Source organism: Triturus cristatus, chromosome 12 (assembly GCF_964204655.1).
Source record: "Triturus cristatus chromosome 12, aTriCri1.1, whole genome shotgun sequence".
NCBI classification, from domain to species: domain Eukaryota; kingdom Metazoa; phylum Chordata; class Amphibia; order Caudata; family Salamandridae; genus Triturus; species Triturus cristatus.
Window position 1 is genome coordinate 111,958,277 of NC_140595.1, and position 27,363 is coordinate 111,985,639.

Here is a 27,363-nt window from a genome sequence, read left to right on the forward strand (position 1 = left end):
TTCCTAGGATATGGAACTGCTGGGTCTGTATTTGTGGCGGTCAAAGAGTCCGCACCCTATTACCAAGCCAGTCTGCTCATGCTTTGAGTACATTTGTTTTTATTTATTTTTTAACTAGTTTAGATTGCATTTGAGTTTTGTAAAATATTACATTTTTAAAAGTGTGCTGAACACTATTGGAAATATTTTAGTGTGTGTCAATAACAAAGATTCCCATGACGACAATTTCAATTGTAGGTTTGAAACTTTTCTAATATGGTTCCTAACTCAAAGAAAGCCCTTACTATAATCGTTCATTGTGGTAACAAAACAACCTGGGTTCCTCTAGCAATTCATGGTAAGTTATTCAGTGAGTCATCAGTGAAACTCTTAATACTTAATCGGTCTCAATAGACACACTTGTTGTCCGCCACAGTCCATATCATGACATGCCCTGCAAACGTACCTTCATGTATACAGGGAACGTACACATTGTTATTTTTGGGGGGTTTTGAAGCGGATTATGGAAATGCCTTTGTTGTGTTGAATGGATCGGGTGACTTTCCCACTTGGGGGTCTTTCTACATACTCCTGTTTCTCTCACTTTTGACTATATGGTCACAAAATATGCTTGCTCCTAGCCCCCATGAATGCATTTTTATTGACACCATCATTGTAAACCCATAACTGTGTTCGTATCAGAGCCTTACAAAGTGTCCCTCTGTCATGCTAGCAATCTGCATACCACTACAGTATCCTTAAGCTGACATCCTGATCAAGCTTATAATCAAGTCATTCATAGAAGTTAGCAAGTGATGTTAAATTTGTGTTTGAAAGTGAGCTAGTGATATTTTCTAGCTGGAATCTTGTCTGCTGGCTGTTCCTAATTGGTTCCATGAAATGCTTGCTCTGTATTCTGAAGCAAGCTTGTGCTGTTCCCGCTGTTCGGTGAACCAGTGAAATGCTCTTTATAGAAACATGAGCTAGTGCAGAATCTTTCTTACATGAGCCAATGAAATATCCGTATCACTGTCTCCAGTAAACATCAGTACTATCTCAAGATAGAAAATGAATTGCCAATTATGTATTATTCAGTCATTGAAGAGCCATAAATATTTAAATATTTGTCGTATCCCTGGATGTGAGTCAGTGATTGGCCATAAGTTATTTGCACCACTGAAATAGTCTGTGTATATATAATATAAATTAGTTCTGTGAAGGAAGGTAGGTGGGCCATAAGATTTCTTATTTTATGTGAGTCTACCAAGGCAATTTAACTTCTTTAAGCAGTCCTGCTTTTAAATAATGATATTGTACAGTCACATGCTTACATATTCCTCCAATTGATGCAGGCCAGTGATCACTCCCAAGGGCTGAACTTACATCTTTGGGGTTTCGACTGCTATTTAGTTCTAATAAATATGTTTATCTCTTTGCTCTACGTCAGTTTTTTTTTCTTCCCAGCACCATAAGGGAATTGTCCATGTAGTATACCTGTGGTATTCCATTTCAAAATAGACAGCCTGTGATTACCAGTTTCAGGGAATTCAAAGTCTGTTACCTGATTATGTAGTCAAGGAGGTGGAACCTTGACAGTATTTAACTTCAAAAACTAGAAAGCAGAGAGTGATGTTTGTTCCTTGGAAAAAAGTGAGAATACTATAGGATAAAGAAGAAAAAAAGCTATTTACCTACGATGCTGATGGATATTTTAACTGCAGCTTCCTCACATTTAGAATATCTGCAGGTGTCTTGACAGGATCAGAAAGATTTTTTTGCAGAGCCTCTGCGCACCAGTAGCTGGCGTTGTGCGGCTCTGCATCTAGTCCATTCTGGAAGTGATAGCCACCCAGGCAAGCTGACATTGGTTCCTTTCTTTCCACGCCTTTGTGCTGAACCCAGAAGCTAACTCCTCCTTTTTTTTATCATCTTTTGATTTACTTTTTTCTTCTAGATTTATTTCCAGTGTGCATGGGAACATACCCATTCCTAAAACTACAAGGCTTAAGCCTTTTAAGAACTGTTGCAAACAAATGTCTGTGACAGATTCCCAAGAGGTGTGTTTGGGTTTGGGCCATAACTCCAAATTGAGAGGGAGTGGGCACTGGTGAACCCATAGGTGATCTGCGACGGTGAAGCCTAGCTATACATTTTTTAATATGGTAGGACGTCACATAGGGCACGTTCCTACTCGAAGGGAGTGCACAGACTTATTCCCGCTCTTGAGGTCATGGTGGTGATCCAAGTCTTCAGGTAAATTCAAGTCAAAAAGAAATACAAGAAGTACAAGTGGCCTCGTCCCAGCCTCACCACTCTTCCCCTGATGAGTTGCAAGTATGCCAAGGTGCTCTCATCTTGCACCACGAATTCCCGGGTCCATTGGCGACACCACAACAGATTGAGGCGTTCAAGGGAGGCCATGCTTTGCATCGATGGCACACTACCAGCCCCTTTTGGTGTGCTTTCCGGCCCCACTGATCCACAGAGGCCTCCAGTGGGATTTCTGCCAGCGGGTCTGCTCTCAGCAGTATCTGTGCCTTTCGATCCCACTGTGGGTTCAGCTCCAGTATTAGAGGCGAGTCCACACCTGGCACCACAATCCTTGCCTGTTATTACTGTGTCAACTCCAATGCCAGAGGAGAACATCCATCTTATTGTTCTGCCCAACTCCAAACCGAAACATTCCCGACCTCAGCCAAAGAAGCATTGTGGCACAGTTCTCATACACCCAGACCCAATATATTCTCACTATGACAAAATAGCAACTTTACTCAGGAGCTGCTCTCCAGTGCTCCACCAGCTTTTCAGTTGGACTCTGACCATGACCAACCAAATGTTGGTGCTGATGGTGCTGAATTTGTCCTTCAGTATAAAGGTAAATGGGCTGGACTCTTCACCAAACATGGATCTGGTCTAACCCCTTGTTCGTTTCACAGTGGAATCTGTGTTGCTTGCTGTGGGCATTAGACTGACATTAGAAGTTTTAGATGTACAGTTGCCTTCCATGGAAGTAAACTCCTCACAGATTTATTACAGCCTGAGTAGTCCTCATTGGAACCCATATAGCCATTCAATGAGGCCATAACCGACACCCTCAGGGTGTCGCAGGGATTTTGCACATATACAGAACTATGCGCAGGAAACCAGGACCTCAGTATGTAGTGGTGTACCAAAATACCCACCTCGGGTACCCAGATCCCCTATCCGACTACTTATAGTGTCTCATTCGTTCTCTGTGCTACAGTGAAGCTACCAATGATTAGACATCCTAGAACATGCTACTCCGTTCATCTCCGGATACATGGGAACAAGAACACTCTTTCGTTCAAACTCTCGTACTTGTCCACAACATGAGTAAATAGAGTCGAAGTATAGTTTAAAATGTTTATTTTAACTAACGTGCTCTATAATGCAGTACACGAGCCAATACTAGCAGCAAAATGCATAGGATCAAACAAATCAGCATAGTTACAATTCCATATAGAACAAAAGGGGATATCCTATTATAATAGTGTAAGCAGGTCTATAGCGCCTTGCCACCCTCCCGTGCTAGAAGCTAGTTTATTATAATTATAGAAGACTTCCAGGCTTTGTCAGGGGGACCCCATACCTCCGAGTTCAGATGCAGGAATTTACATCTCCGGACAAGCCCAGCTCTTCTATCCTGGAAAGCGTTTTCTCCAAGTGTGTTAACATGCATGCACAGCAATATTAAAAGCACCAGATTTCCAGGGTTGCAGCTGTGTTCTATGTTATGGCTGGGGACGTGAGTGACCAAGCAATTCAACAGAGCTCATTGTTTTTTTACCTTGAGCACGCTGTGCAGACGAGGAGTATTCAACTAAATACATGAAATACAGACAGTTCTCATGTGAAAGCGAGCTAGCAGTGTTTACTAGAAATGTGCCATGTAGTAACATGAGCAAAAGCGGCAAAATGGCGTCCAACTTATGCTAACTTAGCAATGTCTGCAGGTGTGTCCTTATCCTCACTACAAGGGCACTTGAACCAAACCCAGTAAACAGACAGGTGGCATGTTGTCACAGACCAGCTGTAGGAGAGTCTGCTTTTCTAACACAACACCCTATTCCTTAGATCCTTGTAGTCCAGGCTTCCAACATCAAGGTAAACCACAATTATTTTCTGAATACCCGAATGTAGAGATAATAGAATGGGGCATTTGCGAAGGGATGTTTTCTTCTGCTAGCCTCACCTTACCTTCGATGAACTCCAGCTGATAGAAAGGTACTCTCATGCCTTATTTGACTCTGCTTCTGAAATCTTACCAGCAGTCCTTGAAGAATTCCATGATAATTTGATGGAGACGATTAAAGATGTCCAATATTTGGCCAGATACATCATCCGGTCAGGCCTGGACAGAACAGAACGCTAAGGCAGAGGGGTTGTTGCTAGCTTTGTGCCCTGGCGCCACACTTGGATGAGCTCCACAGGCTTCTCAGGTGATGTTCAAGCATCACTGATGGATATGCCTTTTGACTGATCTCGCCTCTTTGGCGAGAAGGCAGACTCTGTCCTCGAGCTCTTTAAAGAAAGTAGCGCTACTGCACGCTTCCTCGATCTTTCCACATCTGCATGGCAGTATCCCCAACACTTTTGCCCATTTTGGTACTTCGCCAGGTGTTTCACATATAGACTGCGTCAAGGCCCACTATCCCAAATGCAGGCACACCAGTCCTTTTGAGTGCCAGGTAGGTTACCTAGCTGACCATGCCAAGGCCCTCGGGAACAGCGAACCGCCCAGACCCTCAGGTAACAGCCCTCAAGCAGATTTAGTATATCCCTAGCGGCACACGACCATCTTGTGGGAGGCAGGATCAGTCATTTATTTCATGAGTGGCAATCCATTACATCCAACATGTGGGTTCTGCAGATAGTTCAACAGGGCTATTCTCCTGCTATTCTTTTCTGACCCGCCACATATTCCTGCCTTATCAGAATGGCTTTCGGATGACCATCTGGTCATTTTGTGGCAGGACGAACTGATAGAGATTTCTAGCTGCAGATTCCTTATTTAGAATTTTCCCCAGGCGTCAGACTGGATCCTGAAATTTTTCTTGAACAATATCCCTGCATGCCAGTAGGGTAGGTGGCATCGTTCAGCTCCACGTGGCGTCAGTCGCGCTGGAAATGACTTGTGCAGTGCCCCTATAGGTGCCACTCCAGCGCGCTGGCGTCAGTTCTTTTCTTTCCATGTCGTATCCGGAAAACTACCCCCAGTAATTTTGTTTTACTGTCTTCTTTTGACTTTTTGTCAAGTTTGTTTAGACTTTTCTCTTGGTGTGGCAGGTATGTTAGCTAGGAAGGCTGGTTCAAGCCCTGCTCCACCTGTCACTGGCAAATGTCGGTGACAGACTCTCACCTTGTCTGTCTCTGTTGCCTTGAGAGCGACCACAATGCCAAGACCTGCGTCGATTGTCTGTAAATGCACCCGAAGGCTTTGAGGGAGCGATCCCTCAACTCCTTGCCGCTCGACAAGCGACACCGCGATGGTCTCGATCCTAGTTGACAGGAAGGTTCCAGGATCGATCATAAGGCCATCAGTTTTTGTGGAATTAGTCCCACCTTCGTAAGTCCTACAAGAAGAAGAGCAAGAAGTTGAAGAGGTCTTCGACTTCTGCCCGTCTGTCAAAGTAATCTGCAAAGACTTCTTCTGCCCAACTGCGAGAGTTATATGAGGTCCTGCACCCCATATTTGAGTGGCCCTTCCCCGCTGGAGTGCCTTTACTGATTCCCCGCCTTTACTGGTTCCCCGCTGGCGAGAATGCTCTCGGCGCCCGTTGGGCCCCTTGTTTCCACAGATGAATCCTGCCCAGCACCGGCCATGCCACCATGACCATCCCAATGTCGACACTCCCGAAGCCGCCAGCGCCCTCTGGCGGCACGTTCCCTATTCTTATCCCCGACTTTGGCACTGGACCCTGAAGAAGACCCTGATATGGACTGGTGTGAGCAATTGGCGGATGCCAGTGGATTTGACCCCTACCTGGACACTGGCTTGCTCCCTCCTCCTATGGAGGAGGGAGCCGCATTTACTATGGTGGTGAGGAGGACGGCCGAGGTCCTGGACATTCAGATGTCCTCCTAGCCTTCAAGACTGCTTTAGCCATGAGTCACACCTTCAGAACCGCTTCTCTCATTTAATGAAGCCCTCACAGATGTCTTGCTTGGGGCCTAGTCTAAGTCTTGCACAGGGTCTCCTGTGAAACGTACAATTGCTCGGTATCATCGCCCCACCCCCATGGGGACCCCTCTTTCCTCATCTTAAACCCCATTGTCGAGAGCTTAATGGTCCAAAACTCCACTTCCAGAGGAAATCCTGGTGCATTCCCTACCACCCCACTGGATAGGGAAAACAGAATTCTGGACACCTTGAGTAAGAGAATGTTTTCTTCTGCTAGCCTGGCATTGCGTTCTTTGGACACAGCATGCCTTTTGGGCCGCTACTCCCATTCTTTTTATGATTTCTTGCACAGGTGCTGCTCATGTATTTTCCTTGGCCTGAAAACACATCCAGCCCACTGATAAATCTGTCAGATGTTACAGGATCTAGAAAGGCTATCTTCTAGGGAAACTGTTTGAGGCACTGATTTAAATTTGCATCTGTGAGTGCGTTCACTGATTGCTCTTTCACTCTTTTGCCACACCTCCCTGTACCTCTTCTGCTTAGTGTTTTAGGTAATCCCACATTTTTCTCCCCCACCAGACAAATTCACACTCCTGGAGTGTCCTGAAAATGTTCTGGTACTCTGACTGGGTAGTGGGGAGGCAGGAAGTACACAGACTCTGTTGGTCATTTGCAGTACTTTAATGTCACAGTCCAAAGAGATGATAAATATAAAAGAACATTCTCTCAGAATAGAGGTGAAAATGCAGGTAAAGCTCTCACATGAGTCAGAAAAAAATAACTGAGGCTCTGGTGCAAAATCCAGTACAAAGCATGATGAGCTAAGAAAGTTACTGATAACCTTAAATATGTTGTATTTTAAGCTTCGCAGACCTGCTGCTATTTAGCTGCATTTCCTACATGTTCTCTTTTATTTAGGAAAAATGTTAGTTTGGTTTTGTACCGTAGTCTTGATTTTGTTTTGTGCTGAGCAGTCAAGCGGAGGCCAAAAAAAAGAGTGGCTCAAAACATTAATTTCCCATGTTAAGTCCCACAGGCAACTTTGATCTCTGAGACACAAAAAAATAACAGAACTGGAAGAATTACACTGAAGTTGGTAGGAAGTTACCACTTTACTCAAAGTGTGCTTTTGTGATTTGGTGTAATCCGTTCAGCTATTTTCAAGAATTAGCTCTTTTTAAAGAGGGTATGGGTTTGGGCTTGAAGGGATTAAAATGTTTGGTTTATCTGGACTGATGGTGTCCGAATATGCTGTAGTTGACCAACTTAAAGTGGACTAGTCAATAAAAATATTTCTAGCATTCGTGTCAAGAATTTTCAGTTCTATAAAGGACACGGAGGCGAGAATAATGCTCCTCTTTCCTTTACTGCAAAACACAGGAGCCAATAGTATTCAAAGAAAAAAACAATACTACATTTCCCATGATCCAAGACCACCCTCTCTATGACCCACCAGTCAGGTCTCATCTATACCTACTCATTGATAATTGGTACTTATTGCCAATTTCGGAATTTCTTTAGAACGTGTTCCCGCTTGCGTCGGCCGATGTGGAGTGGGGACTTTGGCAGCTACGCTGCACCCGTGTTTGAGCCTGTCCAGATGAACATGCACGATAAGGGCAGCATTTGTACTGCAGGCTTTGTGTGCTGGAGCTGCAACCAAATTACTCTGAGATGAGCCGCTTTCCTCCAGTTTCCCCCCACGCAGATGGGGCGGATCAATACAGTCAGAGCTCTGCTCTAGAGGTAGCAGGTGCTCCCTCCACCAGATCCGGAGCCTCCGTTCTTTACATAGAATCCTCCTTGTCTGGCCACAATGTCGACAGTTTGTTGTGGCAGCCATTACAGGACTCTAACATTGTGCCTGTGCCCTGAAGGTGAATTTAAAGTGTACATATATATGAGGGTACAGTGAGCGCACACTGACCCCCTGAAGCATGTGTAGGAGGACTTCCGAGGAGACTACCACCCGTTAATTGGCTGGCAACAACGTGGACAGCATGTTGTGGCAGACATTGGAGAACTCTGGCACATGGCCCCTGTTGAAATGCATTGTAGTGAATGCCACGTTCTGAGGGGCGTAAAACGATGCACATAAAGGTGGTAACCGATTTTAGTCACAATATAAATTATTTGTGTTATCGTGTAGTTCCTACTAATTCGTAGGATCTGCGCATTTGTTGGAAAACATAAACTAGGGGCTTGGTGCCTAGAATGATTCCGGACCCCACATGATATGTTGACCTATAGACCAGCTTGCTCACAGTGCCACCGTAAGCCCCCCTAACCTTATCAGGGAGCAATTGGTTTCTGGCAACCACTGAACATCACAACCCTGACCCCTCCGGGATCGTGGAACAGATCAGAACCTTTTCGATCAGTCACTCGTGGTCACTTGTGCTCAGAGAAGTATACAGAAAACACAGTGGGAAGTTTTCAATATATTTATTGAACCAATATAATTCTTGTATAGGATACATGTGCTGCGATAATCAGTAGACAAAAGCAGAGGAAGGTGATTACAAGCACCAAATAGTGAATACAGTTCTACAATGGTGCTAAAACCGTGTATATGTGCAGGAATATAAACAAGGCAGTAATCTGGCATACTCCTACTATGCGAAACCCTACTCTAAGTGTACCTAGAGTATGTGTAGGTGTGAAGCCAAGAATCCCCCCCCCCCCCCCCCCCCCCTAGGGACGAGCCAACCCCATTACCTTGTGAGAGAGAATGTAGGAGCTTGTCTTGGTCACGAACTGGACACCCCCTCACGGAAATGTCAGAGCGCTGCTTGGTGAAGTCTCAGCATGCAGGGACCCTCGGTGTCAGCTCTGCTAATCTATAAGGATGCTCATTATTTATAATAGAAAGCAGCCTTACGATCTATGTGTAGATTAGCGATGTTATGGATATGTAGATAGCTTTGTCGCCCTGTGGATGAAGATAGAACGATTTTTGTACCTAGGGCGTAAAGAGGCCATGTACATTATGTTCAAGGCATCGTGATAATGTTGTGCGAAGCTTGAGATGTAAACAAAACCAGTTTAAGAGAAACAAATCCAACATTGCTGTACATGCAAATATGTGCAAAAGTTCACAGCTAAAAAAATAGGACAATGTTAGAAAATAGCCGTTTTGCTACATTGGCCTAACCGGGAAATATAACTGTGTTATATTCATTTTAGGAATGTTGGTGAGTTCTCGGGTGATTTTACACTATGAAAAATACTGACCACCTGCTCAAATTTGATGTAAAAAAGACTATGACCTCCATCAAAAGTGCTTCACTTCTGAAATATCCACTTTTTTTGCATGTTTCGAAAGATTAAAGATCAGATTCTAAGAGTCCAATCATTGATTAAGCTCATTGTATTACTTCTCCTTCCAAAAGCCTATAGCACACCATCAGAATCATTAGTAATTTCAGCAGTGTTATTTTTGCTGGAATATTAGCAATTCACCCCTTCGGAAAAAAGCATTTCTTTTCTACCCTATCACTCTCACCCCACTGGTTAACAATCCGGACAATCCCCCACCCCCTTCCCACTGGGGTTAAAGAACCAGCGTTTCAATTCTGGGGCCAAGGATACCCCGCTTGCTTGAGGAAGTTCTATGCTAATGACAGAGCTCCGGATCAGGGAAGATTTGAGCGATCACTTCCATCTCACTAGAAGGGATGCTTTTAGACTTGCAAGCTTTACATTGGTTGGCAGGGGTGAGACGTTTAGGGACACTTGTGCAGAGAGGAGTCTCTCCTAGAGTCCCTCTTCACCAACAATATCCGCCGTATTGTCATATCATGGCTCTACATATCCATCTTGGAGCTAAACCCACACATGCGTAGTTAAGTGGGAAAGGGACCTGGGGATGGAGATCCCCGACAATATTTGGAAGTCTATCTGACAAATAGCTCCAAAGTCCTCCAAATGTGTGCAACACAAACAGAGTTCTTACAAACTATTCACATGGTGGTACCTCACACCCACAAGATTACTCAAGATGTTCATCAGCCCGGATGCTTGTTGGAAAGGATGTGGGAACGTGGCACTTTACACCTGGTGGTCATGCCCTCACATCCAAGCTTTCTGGTGAGCTGTTCTCTCACTCCTACGCGCCATCATGAACATTACACTCCCACATGATCGATCCCTTAATGATACTATTGGGGTACTCTAGCGTTCAGGGCCTGTACCCTATGACCACCCCATTGGGAGGATTGATGACCCACCTTCTGTTGTCGGCTCACTTTAGCATAGTCCAAGTGTGGAAATCGCAGAGCCCACATATGCTCAACCTCTGGTGGGGGAAGGTATGGTCAGTATATATTCGATGGATAATATCTCAGCAATGATCTATGATAGAGTATACAAGTAAGACTAGGTATGGCGCCCATGCATAACTTATGTAAAAAAGCGTCCACAGAGAGGGAGGAGGTGCAGTCCCAGCACGTCACTGATTCTTCACCGCTCCGGTATCTGCGATATGTCCCATTCGGAAGACAGTAACAGAATGGACACTGAGGCCTGATGATCAGACATTGAAGTCTCTGTACCTGTTATTGCTATTTATATCCCTTTCTCCTGGGCTGCTGTGAGCCAGAGACCTCTGCTGTTGGTGTTTCTACAGCAATTGTAACTGAATATGGAAGGAAATCTCTTTACGCTCATGTGTACCCACCCTTTCCATTTCCCTCTGTAAAAGTTGCACACAAAGTTGTTAAAAACAAAAAAGGTGGTATATAAATATAATCAGTGTTGTCAACAGTGACATAATTTAACGTCATGGGTGATGTAATATGTGAGGTTATAAGCAGTCTGTGATAGAGCACAAGATAGTTCGTTCACTAAACAATAACTGGCGTATGTCAATTTGTTCGGAATGTTTTTTACATTAGTTCAAATGTCATTCCAACATATGTCACTTTAACCATTGTTTATCAGTGGAAAAAAAAATACGTGTGTGTGTGTATATATATATATATATATATATATATATATATATATATATATATATATATAGTTACTTTAATGTACATATATTGGATGTATATATTTTTCACTAGACACAAAAGCATGATGTTATAGAAATGTGGCCTCAGGTGGACTGACAGTAGTATTTCTCATGCATATGGAAACGCTTGTCGTAATTGTTGGCTTTTAAAAATCTGGTTTAACTAGTGCAAAATGTTCCGGGATCCTGCGAACGGGCATGAGTAGACTAATGTTAATGGCTTAAATGAGTAGTTCTAAGATTTAGAATTACAAATAACCTTTCCTTGCTGTTCTCTCCTATGGAAGCAAATACAGTTGGTGATTTGCATGTCTAGATTAGTGGTTCTTAGAACGGTTATTCTACCATCTGAAGTTGATAAACTTTCCGCCATTGCACAACTACCTTGAATTCCAAAGTATCCCAATCTGTGTCTTTCTGAATGGGTGTTATTTTTTCCCAGCCTCTTTACTGTTCCGTCTAGACTAGCCTCTTATTCAGCCATGCGGTGAATCATCAGTGGGATGCTTAATATGAGTGTCTTGTATTTCCTAACTGATTTTGTCATGAGTTCTGAAGATGCTGTGAAGTTTTGTTTACTAGAGTCTTCACTTTCTCTACTGACTGCATTACCAGGTTTCAGTAAGCTTCATGGAATTTAAACTGTAAAGTTGGTTACTGTAATGACTTGCTTACATTTATGGTGACTTTGATCTGTTGCAGCTTGATGCCCATTCACTGCCTGGTGCCTTGAAAGCATCCTTATAAGTTGATCATCTGGGTACGCATGGACATAGGACTTTCTGTCATAACTCGATGCAGACATTTGGATAAGCTTCTGCAGCATGTACAACATGTATTGGTTATGTTGCCCATTGGTCACTATCTCTAGCAACGTTTTTTCCAGTTATTTGGTTGCTAGGAATTCAGCAGCCGCTGATCTTAGTCACTATTCTAAGCATTTCTTTTTGTTCTTTGTTTGGAGTGTTTTGAATAGTCTACTCTGAGATTATATCAATCCTTCTTTTCCTCAAGAGTCCATTATTAGGGTGTATTCCCTATTTGCATTTTGGTTTTTTTGGCACCTTCTCTGCTGCTTCCTGCAGCTAACTAACAATGCTTTAACTTTCCAGTTTTCTTTTTTTGCAGGTTTCCTAGTGCTGTGTCATAATACATTCTTCAACAATGCAAAGATGTTCCCCATGCAATTAAGTTCTCCTACTTGTGTGATGAAATTTACACTGCAGCTCTTCATTCCTGGGAGATATCTCCTACAAAGCTCTCCTCAAAGAGAGTGCATAAAGGTGGGGAATAAGGGTTCGGAATCAGGTCTGCAAAGTTGTGTAGGCTTGTGGTCCTCCCAACTCCTTTCTCCTGCTGCTGTTGTGAAATAATTGTCCTTGTGTTGGTCTTACACATTCTGGTAGATACTTCTACCTGCAGATTCTTCACTTGTAGAATAATTGCAGACACCAGAATGGATCCACAAAGTTCAACACTCTAACTTCATTAGGGGGCACTAGCTTCTGTAGTAGGGGATCTCTGTGTATTGTCCTAATCTAGTGAATAGTCCCGCCCATGTGCGTGGACCCCGGAGCAATAAAACATAATCTCTTAAGGTGTCAACTCATGCAGACCTGCATCCACCTTTAAGAGAGAATTTAATTTAAAGACAGATAATGCAGCCTATATCCACAGGCTACACTGTCCAGTACTTCAACTAGAATTCCACCAACACCCACAAACAGCACTGCCTGCTCAGCTTTTCTCCACAAAGGAAAAAACCCTGCCTCTACCAGCAAAAGCCTCTGGAATGATAGAGAGGAAGGAATGGACAGAAAAGCCCCATAGGCTGCCATTATGTGGCTGAGAACAGGATACTGTGCCTTTAAGAGAACTTTCCAGAACTTTCCCAGTATCCCAGAATGCCCAGCCTGTCCCTTCTACTTTCAGTTCTTTTTTCCGGCTCCTGCTAGCAGGACCCTGGAGCATTGAGCTCTCCCTTTTCAAGGGTTATTTGTTACTTTTCAAGTGTTAGAAAGTCCTTTTTCCTTCTGGTGTTATCAGCATGACTGGCTTGTTCGACAAGTGTCCTGATTGTGGAAGAAAAAAGGCTAAGTCAGACACACACAGGGTGTGCATCGTCTGCCTTCCCCAGTCCCACGTGCCTGAGGAGTGTGAGATCTGCCGCTCTATTTCGGCCAGGACCCTGAGAGAGAGGAAGAAGATCAGGCTCCAGGTCCTGGAGGACAGAAGGCTGAAGGCACGAGGTGGGTCTGGAGGGGCTGATTCTGCCCATGCTGAGGCCTCTGGGGGGGCTCCCCAGGGGCAGGAAGACCAGCAAGCGTCCCCACTCCCCGTCGAGGGCGTCGACGGCGGCGTCGAGGGGGATGACTACGGTCTATTCGCCATCTCCCCAGGGGGAGAAGCGGCGTCGAAGGAGCGGAACAGGCCGCCGTCGACGACATTGGTATCTTCTGCAACGACGCCGTCGAGCCATCGGCGGCGAGATCAGGCCCGGCGTCGGCGCTCGCCGTCGAGAGGAGAGCGCCGCTCGCCGTCGGCGAACAGGCGACGGTCGCCGTCACGCAGATCGACGTCACGCAGATCGACGTCACGCAGATCGACGTCACGCAGATCGACGTCATTGAGATCGACGTCGAGACGATTGCCGTCAAAGAAATCGGCGTGTCGAAGACGATCGACGTCGAGAAGACGATCGACGTCGAGAAGACGATCGACGTCACGAAGATCGACGTCTCGAAGATCGACGTCGAGGCGGCGGTCGCCGTCGAGGAGGCGGCCGACATCGAGAAGACACTCGACGTCGAGGAGGCGGTCGACGTCGAGACGGCGCAGGGGGAGCCCTGACGCCAGGAGTAAGAGGGGAACGGAGTCGCCGGGATCGGGGTACTCCGTGGTGTATACACCCCCTCGGAACCCTACGCCATCACCACCTCCGCCACTGCCACCACGACCGCCGACTCCTCCTCCACCGCCACCACCACCGCCACTGCCACCACAGCCGGCGTCACCACCTCCACCTCCCCCTCCGCGTTCTATACCACCTCGCACTCCGTTGGGGCCGCCTGCAGTTCCACCGCGGTCGGTCTCCCTGCCCAGGTATCCGACTCCGCCGCAGGGGACGCCGATGCCGCGACACCCACGGTCGCCGGGCCCGGCTAGACCGTCGGACAGGCCGAAGCCGAGGAGGTCGTGCTCCCGCTCCGTCAGGAGGAGAAGGTCGCTGAGCCATAGGAGGTCGTCGTCGTCGACATCAGGACGGCGCCATAGGAGGCACAGGTCCAGGTCACGCACACGGTCCTTGGCCAGGGACTTCTCACCGACGCTTTCGGACTCACCGGGGACTAGGGTGTCTCCTGTGGACGATCTAGTCTCCTTCCAGGAGGTGCTGCTGAGGGGGGCAGCCAAGTTGGGAATCACGGTGACTGTGCCGACACCCACGACGTCCGTGATATTCGAGACTTTACAAAAAAAACGCCTGTCTCGCCCCCTGCTGCCTCTAGTGCCGGGACTGGTGGAGCCCACGTTGGAGTTGTTCCTCACTCCCGCGGTGAAGAAATCCGCCCCCTCACGGCTCCTGAAAAAGTATCGGGCCCCGGACTCGGACCCTGCTTTTTTAAGGATGGACCCGAAGCCGGACTCTCATCGTGACGGCGGCGAGGAAACAGCATGCGACCGCACCTTCATCCACTGTTCCGCCCGACAAGGAAAGCTACTGGCTGGACTCGGCGGGCAGGAAGGTGTGTGGGACCGCGTCTACCACCATGAAGGCGGCGAGTGCGGGGGCGCTGTTGGGACGTTACGACCGGGCCCTGTGGGAGTCCCTCCAACAGTATGCGGACTTGCTGCCCCGGGACAGGAAGGAGGAATTCCTGGAAACGGTGCGAGAGGGGATGCTGGTTTCGAATCAGGTCATCAGTGCGGCAGCGGATGTCTCCTTGTTGGCGGCGCACTCCTACTGTCATGGCGTCCACCAGAGGCGTCACTCGTGGCTGCGCCTAACGTCGCTCAAGCCAGAGGCTCAGCACAGAGTAGCCAATCTGCCCTTCTCGGGTGAGACCCTGTTTGGCAAACATGCGGATGATGAAATGGCCCGCATGAAGGCGGAGGCGGAGACCCTGACGGCCGTCTGGTTGGAGAAGGCCGAGAAGAAGAAGCGCCCGTTCCAGAGACGGTTCGGGTCTACGGGCAGAGGGCGTGGTCAGGGTTCGGGACAGCAGCAGCACCAACAGCAGCAGTTCCAGAAACGCCAGAGGGGTAGAGGAGGCCAGCAGGCTACTACTACTACCAAGGGCCCGGCCGGGTCTCGGCCCTGAGCGACTACTTCCCCTGCAACCGTTACCCACTCCAGTGGGGGGAAGCATTCAATTTTTTCCGGCAGAGTGGAGAAAAATTACTCAAGACAAGTGGGTGCTGAATATTGTTTGCAATGGGTACAGTCTTCGGTTTCTCAGCCCGCCTCCAGCGATTCCGCCGGTAAGCTCTCAGTTTCAGCTGCGAGAGCTCCAGGCGAGGCAGACATCTTGTTGAGAAAAAGGGCGGTAGAAGAGGTACCTCTGTCTCAAAGGGGAAGAGGTCTGTACTCTCGGTTCTTCCTCGTTCGCAAGAAGGATAAGAACGAGTTCAGGCCCATTCTGGATTTGCGACAGGCAAACAAATGGATTCGCAGAGAGAAGTTTCGCATGCTATCGTTGCATCAGATTTACCCTCAGCTGCAACGGGGAGACTGGCTCTGTGCCATAGATCTACAGGATGCGTACTTCCATGTGCCCATCGCACGGAAGCACAGGAAGTTCCTGCGATTCCAAGTCGGCGCCAATCACTATCAATACACAGTACTGCCATTCGGGCTCAAGTCTGCGCCCAGGACCTTCTCGAAGTGCATGGCGGTGGTGGCGGCACACCTGCGGAGGAACAAGGTGTTTGTCTACCCGTATCTGGACGATTGGCTGATCAAGGCCGCATCCTTCTCGGAAGCGCAAGAACACTTCCGGTGGACGTGCGCTCTCTTGCACAAGCTGGGGTTACATGTCAACATGTCCAAATCGGTCCCGACTCCGGTCCAGTGCATACAGTACCTGGGAGCCTCCATCGATACGCGGTCAGCAAGCGTGTCTCCTTCGGAGGAGAGACGGTTATCACTCCTTCGGAAGGCTCAGGACCTCAGGACTGCTCCATCGACGACAGTGAGGAAGGTGTCTTCGCTGCTGGGATCGATGGCCTCCTGTATCTTCCTCACGCCTCACGCACAGCTGCACATGAGACCACTGCAGGAATGCTTGGAGGATCAGTGGGATCAGAAGACAGGTTCTTGGGACGACAAGATACGGCTGTCTCTACATGCTCTTCAGTCTCTGAAGTGGTGGTGTTCGGCGGAAAACCTCCTCAGGGGGGTTCCCTTCCACAAGGACATTCCCACGAAGAGTGTCGTGAAGGATGCGTCTCTCCAAGGCTGGGGAGCGCATTCCGGGGACTTGCAGATTCAAGGAAAGTGGTCCCCGTTGGAATCGACGTACCACATCAATTTCCTGGAACTCTGAGCTGTCTTCCTGACACTGAAGGCCTTCCTTCCGTCCTTCCAGACCAACTCGCTGCTGATACAGACGGACAATACAACAACCATGTATTACCTCAACAAGCAGGGGGGGTCGAGATCGCGCACTCTGTCGCAGGAGGCGCAGGCGATCTGGCACTGGCTTCTGGCCCGAGTTCTGACGATTGAGGCCACACATCTGCCAGGGGTGCAGAATGCTCAGGCGGACGCACTGAGCAGACTGATTCAGGAAAACCACGAGTGGGTCATAAACGACGAAGTACTAGGAGAAGTCTTCGCAAGGTGGGGGACTCCAGACGTAGATCTGTTCGCCACCGCCGAAAACAGCAAATGCCGAGACTTCGCATCCAGGTACTACCAGCGGGGGATGCTGGGGAATGCGCTATGGATCGACTGGTCGAACAGCTTTCTATACGCTTTTCCACCCATTCCCCTGATTCCGGCGGTGCTCATCAAACTGTCCCAGTCAGGGGCGCGGATGATCCTGATTGCTCCGGAATGGCCCAGACAGTGGTGGTTCACGGACCTACTTCACCGGTCGCTCCTTCCTCACATACGGCTGCCGTGCAGGCCGGACCTTCTCACGAAGTTCGGGGGGCGGATGGTGCACCCCAACCTCTCGTCTTTGAGTTTGGCGGCATGGCTCCTGAGATAGTGCAATATGGCCATTTGAATCTACCAGACGATTGTATGGACATACTGAAGGAGTCTAAACGGCCTTCCACTAGGACGTCCTATGCCTACAAGTGGAAGAGGTTCTGTATCTGGTGCAAGTCCAAGAGCTTTGACCCTACGACATGTAAGGAAGATGTCATCCTTCCATATCTTTTACATTTGGCGCAGTCCGGCCTTAATTTCCATTCCATTAAGGTTCATCTGGCTGCTTTGACTGCTTACAGGAAATGCCCTTCACAGACTTCCTTCTTTCAGATCCCTGTGGTCAAGGATTTCTTGGAAGGCTTGAAGAAAGTGTTTCCTCCTGTCAGACTTCCATCGCCTTCCTGGGACTTGAATGTGGTGCTGTCCAGACTGATGAAGGAGCCTTTTGAACCCATTCACAAGGCTTCGTTGCAGCACCTATCCTGGAAGACGGCGTTCCTAGTGGCCATTACATCGGCCCGCAGGGTGAGTGAACTTCAGGCATTATGTTGTCAAGAACCTTATACTGTATTTCATGCTGCTAAGGATGTTATGCGTACTCACCCTAAATCTCTTCCTAAGGTTATCTCTGACTTTCTTTTCAACCAGACCATAACTTTACCTACGTTCTTTCAGAATCCCTCTTCGCCAGCGGAAAGGTCTCTCCATTCCCTGGATGTTCGGAGGGTGTTGCAATTTTACCTGGATAAGACCAAGGATATTCGTAGGTCAGACCAATTGTTTGTTAATTATGGATCAGTCAGGACCGGTCTCGCGACCTCTAAGCAGTCCGTTTCTCGGTGGATTGTGTCCAGCATACAATTGTGTTATCAAAAAGCTAATAAGACCTTAGGGGGTAAACCTAAGGCTCATTCCACCAGGGGCAAAGCTGCCACGACTGCTTTGCTGCGTAATGTTCCGATTGCGGAAATCTGCAAGGCGGCCACTTGGAAGTCAGTCCATACCTTTGCTGCGCATTACTGTCTGGACACGGATGCCAGGGCAGATGCTCAGGTTGGGCAGGCTTCGCTGCGAAATTTGTTCGCACAGTAGTGGTATTGTCTTGTGTGTTCTCCACCGCCGTTGTTGTGTGGGGATGGGCTTGCCATTCTATTCACTAGATTATGACTATACACAGAGATCCCCCTACTACAGAAGGAGTAGTTTATTTTCTGTAACTCCAGTTCTGTAGTAGGGGTATCTCTGTGATAGTCATAAGCGCCCGCCCTACTCCCCGGTGGAGAGATGCATATTCATGTAAGGAATGCTACAAAAAGAACTGAAAGTAGAAGGGACCTGCTGGGCATTCTGGGATACTGGGAAAGTTCTGGAAAGTTTTCTTAAAGGCACAGTATCCTGTTCTCAGCCACATATTGGCAGCCTATGGGGCTTGTCTGTCCATTCCTTCCTCTCTATCATTCCAGAGGCTTTTGCTGGTAGAGGCAGGGTTTTTTCCTTTGTGGAGAAAAGCTGGGCAGGCAGTGCTGTTTGTGGGTGTTGGTGGAATTCTAGTTGAAGTACTGGACAGTGCAGCCTGTGGATATAGGCTGCATTATCTGTCTTTAAATTAAATTCTCTCTTAAAGGTGGATGCAGGTCTGCATGAGTTGACACCTTAAGAGATTATTTTTTATTGCTCCGGGGTCCACGCACATGGGCCGGACTATTCACTAGATTCTGACTATCACAGAAATACCCCTACTACAGAACTGGAGTTACAGAAAATAAACTACTCCTTCTTATTGATGCGATTGATGGCGTCAAATGACATCGCCAAAGCCATATTGCGCCCAACCCACCACAACAACGTCGGTTCCCTTTTTCCACACCTTCAAAGTAAATTCAGATCTTGCTCTATCCTGAGAGACGTGAGTTCTTCATGCCCAGGGCACATGATAGGTAAAGTTGTTGTCGCTTGAGACCAAGCTCTAGATCTCTCTCCTCACACTGGAGTGAATAAAAAGAAGCACAGAAAGCCTAAGAAGCATGGACAAGGTGAGTCGCCTAGATAACACCAGACTCCCACAGGATTTTCATCCTCCGAAGTGTAGTTGGTTGCAGTGGAGTCGTCTGATCCCGTTCAAGCTGGCTATGAGCCAGTTCTACTATCAGAATCGACCCTCAGGCCGACTCCACTGTCTCTTTCAGTTCCATCAGCACTGATTCTGTCAGTGGAGTGTATACCAGTGCTGTAGCCTTTCTTTCTGGATTTCCCAGCACCAGGTATGGATCCTGCAGCGTTCCTCACACAATGTTTGGAATCGTTGCTATGGTGTCAAATCCAACAGGACCTTCAACATCTCTTAGCCTTACCATGTTCTTGCCTATAGTGCCATACAGAGTCGGGACGGCGGCTGCAGCACACCGACTCCAGAGTTCTCTCAAGTGTAGAATTCTGGCATTCCACCATCACCACCGTGGCTTGTACTGCCACTGACGCCACCTCTTCCACCTCCACGTCTCTTTGCCCGGAGTCCCAAGAGCCGACTCTTCTATCTTTGGAGTCCCCGCCTGTCAAACGATCCAGAAGAGAATCTCTGAGGCTGAACAATGGAAAGTAGTACAGAACGCGGATCCACTACCTTTTCGGTTCAGACAATGACCTTCTGAATCTTTATGCAGATGATGATGATGATGATGGATGGAATCCTAATGAGCTAACATGGTTTGCCTCAGCTAGAGACTGGAAATGGAGTTCAAGATTCTGACTGGACCTGCAACTCTGGAGGTTGTCTGTTTCCACTCAATGGTCAAGAAAGCAGCAGTGGTTTTGGATTTACTGTTGGGTTCCGTGGATGTTAAGACCAATGTCCTAAGTAAGGTACTTCTCCCCTCGGTTCTGACATCAGACTCCTTGCTCCCATTCAATGAAGCATTGGTGGAACCTGTCCTGGCTGCCTCGAAAAAAGCCTTCTTCTGCAGCGGAGGTCAATAGGCTAGATGCCAGTGTTTAAAATAATTTATTTAATTTTGGATATTAGATTAACATATGTAGAATATAAATATTTTTCTTGTTACATCAGCACTATGACTGATGCTACTCATGATAATACTACAGGGATAGGAACAACCCAATCTGAAAACCATCTTGAATCCCCCAACAACTTTGGATAGTCCGACTTACACAGTTTGCATTGTGGAGAACTAGAAACCGGATGACATTATTGAACCATCAACATCTGCTGAACCAGTCTACACTACTACTACTGCTACTTCGCTATTGTTTCAGTAACACACATTCATTCTGTATGTGAACCTCAAACAACCAAGCACGGGCCTCATAGATGTCAAAGATCGGAGGAAGATGGAGGGCCCTTCGCACAACATTTTCATAAACTAGAGGGAGCTATGCTAAATGTAGAGAAATAAACAGCGTAGACCCACATGTGATTTATCACACAGGGTTGATGCTTTGCCGAATACAAATCGTATTGGTTTTGAGAAATTGGGCATCAATATTTTTGATATGGCAGAAATAAACAGCGTGGACCCACATGTGATTTATCACACAGGGTTGATGCTTTGCCGAAAACAAATCGTACTGGTTTTGAAAAATTGAGCATCAATATTTTTGATATGGCAGATGCAGTCCAAGCATTATGCCAAACTATGTTAAGTGGTAAGAGCACAGAGTTGTGTAACAATTCTAAAATGCTCTTCACTCAGTAACATGTACTACATAGATGTGTTGCATATCTTTAAAATTTCAAACACAATTAAGTAGACATAATTGTAATATCAATAGAAAATTACAATTTGTAATGTTTTAATCTATCTAACAAGGGCTTATGCATTTTTAACATCAGTAGGAAGACAACCAGAGAGTGCTGAAAGTCTGAGCATCTGTAATCTTTCTGCCAGGAATGTGCTTTAAATACTTATAAGCAGAAGTGGGGAAGGGAACCCATGTGCAGAATACCAGACAAACCAGTAGTCCTGTTAAGAGAAAGTAACAAAAAGTCTACTTAAAATTTGTGTATTAAGAAATATTACCATGTCAGAATTTCATTTACGTAGTGTTCTATTAACGTTTTCAAAATACCTACGAAGTAACTGGAAACAAAAAAACAAAATCAAACTTATATGCAAGTGTGCGGATTTATGTTAGTCAATAAAGGCATTACATTAAATATTATTTGTGATTTCTGTTCTTCAGTCTCTTCCCATGGCCTAACAGGAGTGAACGGTTGTATGTGTGGTGATTGCGGGATCCTCATCCCAATCGGGTTCTTCCTCACTCATTTCTCCTGGTAAACCCTGCCTCAACAGTATTTTATGTAGAATTGCACACAAAGCAATATTTTTATAAGCATGTTCTGTTGTATACTCCAAAGTAATATAAAGTCTTTTAAATCTGGCCCTCAAAATGCCAAATGTCCATTCAGTTACAGTCCTCTTTTATTTGGGGGCAGCCTTATTGCACCTTTCCCTTGCAGACCACAAACGAAGATCTGGATTTATCATTCAAGGACGAGCAGCATATGTACAAACATGATTTTAATAGGTAGTGGTGCTTGTGAAATAAGAGGTAAAATGTGTCTTAGAAAAGCAGTAAACACCCATCTCCCATGTCTCCTTGTGCAAGACTAAATTCGAAAGCATCGGGAGTACTCCCAGTTCAATGATTAGCATTGTCCTTTTTTAATATACTCTGAATTGCAGACCACTTGAATATTAAGGGATTGCGGAAGCTTTCTGTTTCTATACAGGTACTCAGTAGCAGATGGTGGACATACAAGTATATGTGCTCGGTCCACATGTCCTATTACATTAGGAAAATTAGCTATTTGATAGAATTTCAATATTGTGAACTGCAAATCTGCGTGGGAAGTTAGAACAAATATATGGTTGTTGATATTGGAGAGCATTGGTTTCAAATATTGTGTCAAGAACTCCGGACATAGTACTTTGCCTTGTTCCATCAGCAAAAGCTACAGTGCTTCGAAGACTCCCCGACACAAGCAGATGTAGGGAACATAAAATCTGAATGTGCACAGGGATGATGTGGTTGCATCCTGTTGGCATTGCACGTGTTGGCTGCAAGTCATTTAATTAAATCTAAATGTGTTTTTTTGTATTTATATATGTATTTTAAAATATTCTGGGTCCCTTTGTGAGTCTTGCTCTCACTATCGCTTAGCGTCTCGTACTTAAATTCTTTCTGTTTCTAGCTTTCTCTCCCACTCTGGCCTGCCGTCAGCTGCCTTCACGTTTCCACTTTGCTGAGCATCCTATGCTCACTAACAGATTTAAATGTTGAAGAGCACATTGTGCCTACTCCTTCACACACAGTAGGCCCAGATCTTTCCCCTTCAGTCCCCCCATATTGGTAACATCTGCATAGCAATGTAACCTGACCTGGTGCATAATGTGCCTGATTAGAGCTCAGGTTTTCTGTACTGTGAGTGTAGAATTCAGCGAAGCCTGCCACCTGTGTTGAAATTGAAACCGTTTATTATAGGAACTTGCCGTGTTGTGATAGCACATGGGTCTTTTATTTAAGAGCCAGACTGAGGCTTCATGGTAGTGGGAAGCTGATTGCCTGCCTTTATGAAATGTACTGGAAGAATAGGATATTTCAAGACTAAACTGTTCAGTGATCCCCATGCCTATGTATAAAAGAGGGGATTTGCGCCATGTCCACTGCACGTAGGGAAAAACATGAAACATAATGAAGTGGTTGGTACAATTGTGCATGTCGTTTATCGCCCTGCAAAACAAATCCTCGCAGGGATTTCCCCTCTTTTGATAATTCTCATACCAATGAAGACGTGAATCATGGCTTTACTGACAAAGATCTTCAACTGCGATTTCACAATCAGATTAGTAGCCATTATATTCATGGATGAGTGACCCTTTGCAAATGCTTTATTTTATCGACAAGGTTGATAAACTCTTTCTTGCACAGCTGACGGAGAAATATTGAGTGAATATGTAATTTAGTCATGTTTGGTGTGAGTGCAAGGTATTCATGTGATTGTTCTGATTTTTGTTCTATATTTACAGGGTGTGCCATTGGATACCAGCAAGCTGCCAGCCGATCAGAGGCTACCTCCATATCCCTACAATCAGCAGAACCTGCTCTTACAGGCTCAGCAACCTCTAGGCACACAGAAGTCACTGCAGCAGTCCCAGCAACAGTCGTCATTGCAGCACCAGACACATCATCATCATCAAGGACAGCAGCAGAACCATGGACAGCAACACCACTTCCAAGAACATCAACAACATCAAGCAGAGCAGGAGCATCAACACCGCCAACAAGAGCAGCAGCATCGGCAGCAACAACACAAAGAGCAACATTGTCAACTTCAACAAGAGCAGCACAATCACCTCCACCAACAAGAGCAACAGCATTCACAGCAACACGATCAGCAGCAACATCTGCCTCAACAAGAGCAGCAGCACCAACCACACCACCAAGAACAACATTCACATCACAACCAAGAGCAGACACATCTGAACCACCAGGAACAGAGGCAACTGCACTCCCAGGAGCAACATCAGCAACAAAACCAACACAGTCCACACCAGCTTCAGGAGCAGCAACATCTGCATCACCAGCAAGAGCCACAGCATCCCCACCAACAAGAGCAACAGCATCGGCACCACCAAGATCAGCACAAGCAAGGCCAAGAGCAAAAGCAGCACCGCCATGTGCAGCCGCAACAGCCAGTAACCCAGAATCATCACCCTTTGCGGCAGTATGCTTTCCCACAATACCAAAACTCATCATTGCAACAGTATAATAATGCAGTTGGAGACTTTAATCTGGGGAGCGTAAGTATTACTCTAAACTTTAACTAGGTGAGAGTTTCTTATGATCATTGTTGCAGAACAAGGTAGTTTAGTTGGTTTCTTCCTTTCTGCTAATGATAAGGTTACATTTGAGGGCCACAGTTATTTAAAGGCAGTAGTACTTCAGAAGGCCTAAAGTAGCACACTTGCAGCACCTCTAAACACATTATGTATACTAGCACTTTGCATGCATCCATCACTTAAAAAAAATATTTTTTTTCTCCAAAAGACTTTACTAAGACCTCTTCCATACAGACTGTACTCCATTTTAAGTTATCAAACTTATATTTATTAGTATTTGCTGTGCCACTTTCATCCAGACTCAAGCCGCACAGAAACAGACCTTGCAATGAAGAGCTACAGGTATGATGGCCAGGCCCATGCATTTTCCAGGCTCTGCCTCTTGGGCATGACTTTACAAGTTTGCATTCTTTGCTTTGGTGTATTTCCGTCACAACACCTTGGGACAGGACCCCCTAAACTACATTCCTGCTGTTCTGCTTTTGTCATGCTGTTGACCAGATTCAGCAAATCCACTCATGCCAAAGCCTTTCCTGTGCAGTTGGGATGTACAACTTACAGCGCATGCCTTTACCACACATTTTTTGCATGTAAGTATAGGAAATGTGTGTGTGTGTGTGTGTGTGTGTGTGTGTGTGTGTGTGTGTGTGTGTGTGTGTGTGTGTGTGTGTGTGTGTGTGTGTGTGTGTGTGTGTGTGTGTGTATATGTATGGATTTGTTTTTGGGGGTGGCCCCAACCCCCCACACTTTTTCAAATAAATTAATTTACCACCACCCCCTTACCCACCACTAAACCCTAAAAAAATACCTTTAACGCTCAATGCCCTTTCCCACCCCTAAAAATATCCGTATCCAGTATTAGGGTATTTTTCATAGATTCACATGCCTGAATCATTCCCCGTCGTCGGGATGGGAGTCCCCGGTACATAAATAAAGTAATGTTCCATTAGACATATATAGTAATAGGCCAAGGGCCTCACATTAGTAACATCTCCATGTCCTTTTGTAAAAAAGGACCAAACTCTAGAAAAGAGCCAATCAGCTATCATCACCCTCTGGAACCCTCCTGGAAGGAGCTCTAGTCCCTCAGATTTTCTATTGCACGTCGTGCTATGGGAGTCTCCCCTGAGCTCTGCTCAGTTTTCCTTGTTTTCTGGATTTCCAGTGATTTTTTTTTTTCTTCAGGATTCCTTCTTCTGTGTGAAGTTCTCGATATCTTCATGGCAGATACTCCTAAGAAAGGCCTTTTTAGGCCCTGTGCTTTCTGTGGTAAAAAGAGGCTTCATGTTGATGACCAACACAAAGACTGCCTCTATTGTCTTTACCCGGACCACTCCTCAAAGGACTGTAAGGTATGTCGTACCTTTTCTTCAAAGACCCTTAAAGATCAGAAGGGACGCCTTCTAATTTGGCTGCAGAGGCTTAAAGATAAAGACCGAGTCTTGTCTTCTGAGGAGAGTGAAGGCTACTCTACATCTTCAAAATCCTCTCAAAAAAGGCCCAGAGTTGCTTCTCCAGGACCTTCGTCGCAGCCCCCTCAAAAGAAGACGCACAAAAGTCTTCAGAGGCTCCCCTTAAGGCTTTACCAACAAAGGTTTCTCCACAGGAGGTTCTACACACCTTTAAAAAGCCTAGTTCCACCTCGTCGACGACGGCTTCGTCGACGGTGGTATCAACAGTGAGAAAATCCCTGTCTACAGCTGTGGGGGTAACTTCATCGACGACGACCGTCTCCACCTCTTTGGCATCTTCTGCCTCGTCGACAACGACTTTATCGTCGACGGCTGCTAAACCTGTATCGTCGACGATTAAAATTAAAAAATCATCGTCGACGTCCAAGCCAGCGTCGACGCTACGATCGCCGTCGAGCGCGTTGACGCCTACGTCGATGAAGAGTGTTCCATTGACGTCTACCCCGTAGACAACGAGGACCACACCGTCGACGGGAGCTTCGTCGACGACACCAGAGTCCAAAGTGGAGAGTGCGTATGTCCATCTCAAAATAACAAAACGCATGTTGACACCTGCCCTGACTTCTCCTAGCAGGATCCAGCCGTTATCTCCGACTCACCTTTTGGAAGAGGAGGAAGAGGAGGACGATGGCAGTATGTTCGGAACTGCAATCAGTCCTTCGGAACTCCATATCAAATACCAAGAGAGTTCGGACTATGACGAACGAGAACCAGAAGACCGGCCATATTATCCTGACGACAGCCATCCTCCCCAACCTCCCATGGTTTGTCTACCTGCGTGTTAGGTTTCTGACCTCCAATTTCTGATTACTGACTACAAGCAGAGATTTCCTACTTCTGCTACGTCTCCTGCTCCGGTTGTCTCTCCGCCGCCAAGGCAACAGCCTCCACCACTTCCTCCACAGTCTGTACCTGTCATGCTACCGCCTACAATTTCCACAGATGATGAGGATGATGAGCAACAAGAGGAGGGAGAACTCCATGATTCTCAATCGACTCATGATGAGTGGGACGATTATGTTATCCCTTGTCCAGCGTCCCCGGTGCCTACTCAAGCTGATTCGCCTCCTGAGGATATCGAGGGTTTTCATAATGTCTTGAAAAGAGCCGCACAGCGTTTTCAGATTTCAAGCTCACCTACCGGATTGTTTCCTTAATGACTTTAAAGAACCTTTCAAAAAGTCTGTAAGATCAGTACCTATTATAGACTACATCTGGGATCGGGTGTAAAAATAATGCACAATCCATCTTCGATTTCCCCAGTGTTACCTCGGCTAGACAAAAAATACAGAGCTCCGGACACTGCTCCAGCCTGCCTTACCGGACATCCAAAGCCTGATTCCGTCATCACTCAGGCTGCTCAGAGGAAATCTAAAAACCCTTGTGCCCGCTGTCCGCTCCTCCTGACAAAGAAGGCAGACGACTTGACAATATTGAAAACGTTTTTCTTCCATGTCTGCATTGACAGTGCGTGCGTCAAATTCCTTAGCGTTATTAGGGCGCTAAAACAGGCAGATGTGGGCGGACATTGCTCCATACTTGGGAGCCTTGCTGGACGACTCGAGGGAAGAAGCGAAGATCTTGCTGGAGGGCGAACGTTCGGCTTCCAAGATCGATTGTGCGATGGATATTGCCTCTACTGGTTTCCGTCAACTAGCTGGCGCTGCTGTACTACGACGCCAAGGTTGGCTGAGGGTAACTTCATTCCGGCCGGAAGTCCAGACAAAAATTCTGGACATGCC

General features: G+C 46.4%; 1 protein-coding gene across 4 annotated transcripts in view; it reads left to right on the top strand.

The window, feature by feature from the left end:
* Window positions 1-27,363, top strand: part of CRTC2 (CREB regulated transcription coactivator 2) — a 181,057-nt gene that overhangs the window by 122,827 nt on the left and 30,867 nt on the right. For all 4 annotated transcript variants that reach the window (XM_085637957.1, XM_085637955.1, XM_085637956.1 and 1 more), the window contains one exon: window positions 23,337-24,110. In XM_085637957.1, the coding sequence (XP_085494083.1) occupies window positions 23,337-24,110 (774 nt within the window). The remainder of the gene's footprint in view (window positions 1-23,336; window positions 24,111-27,363) is intronic.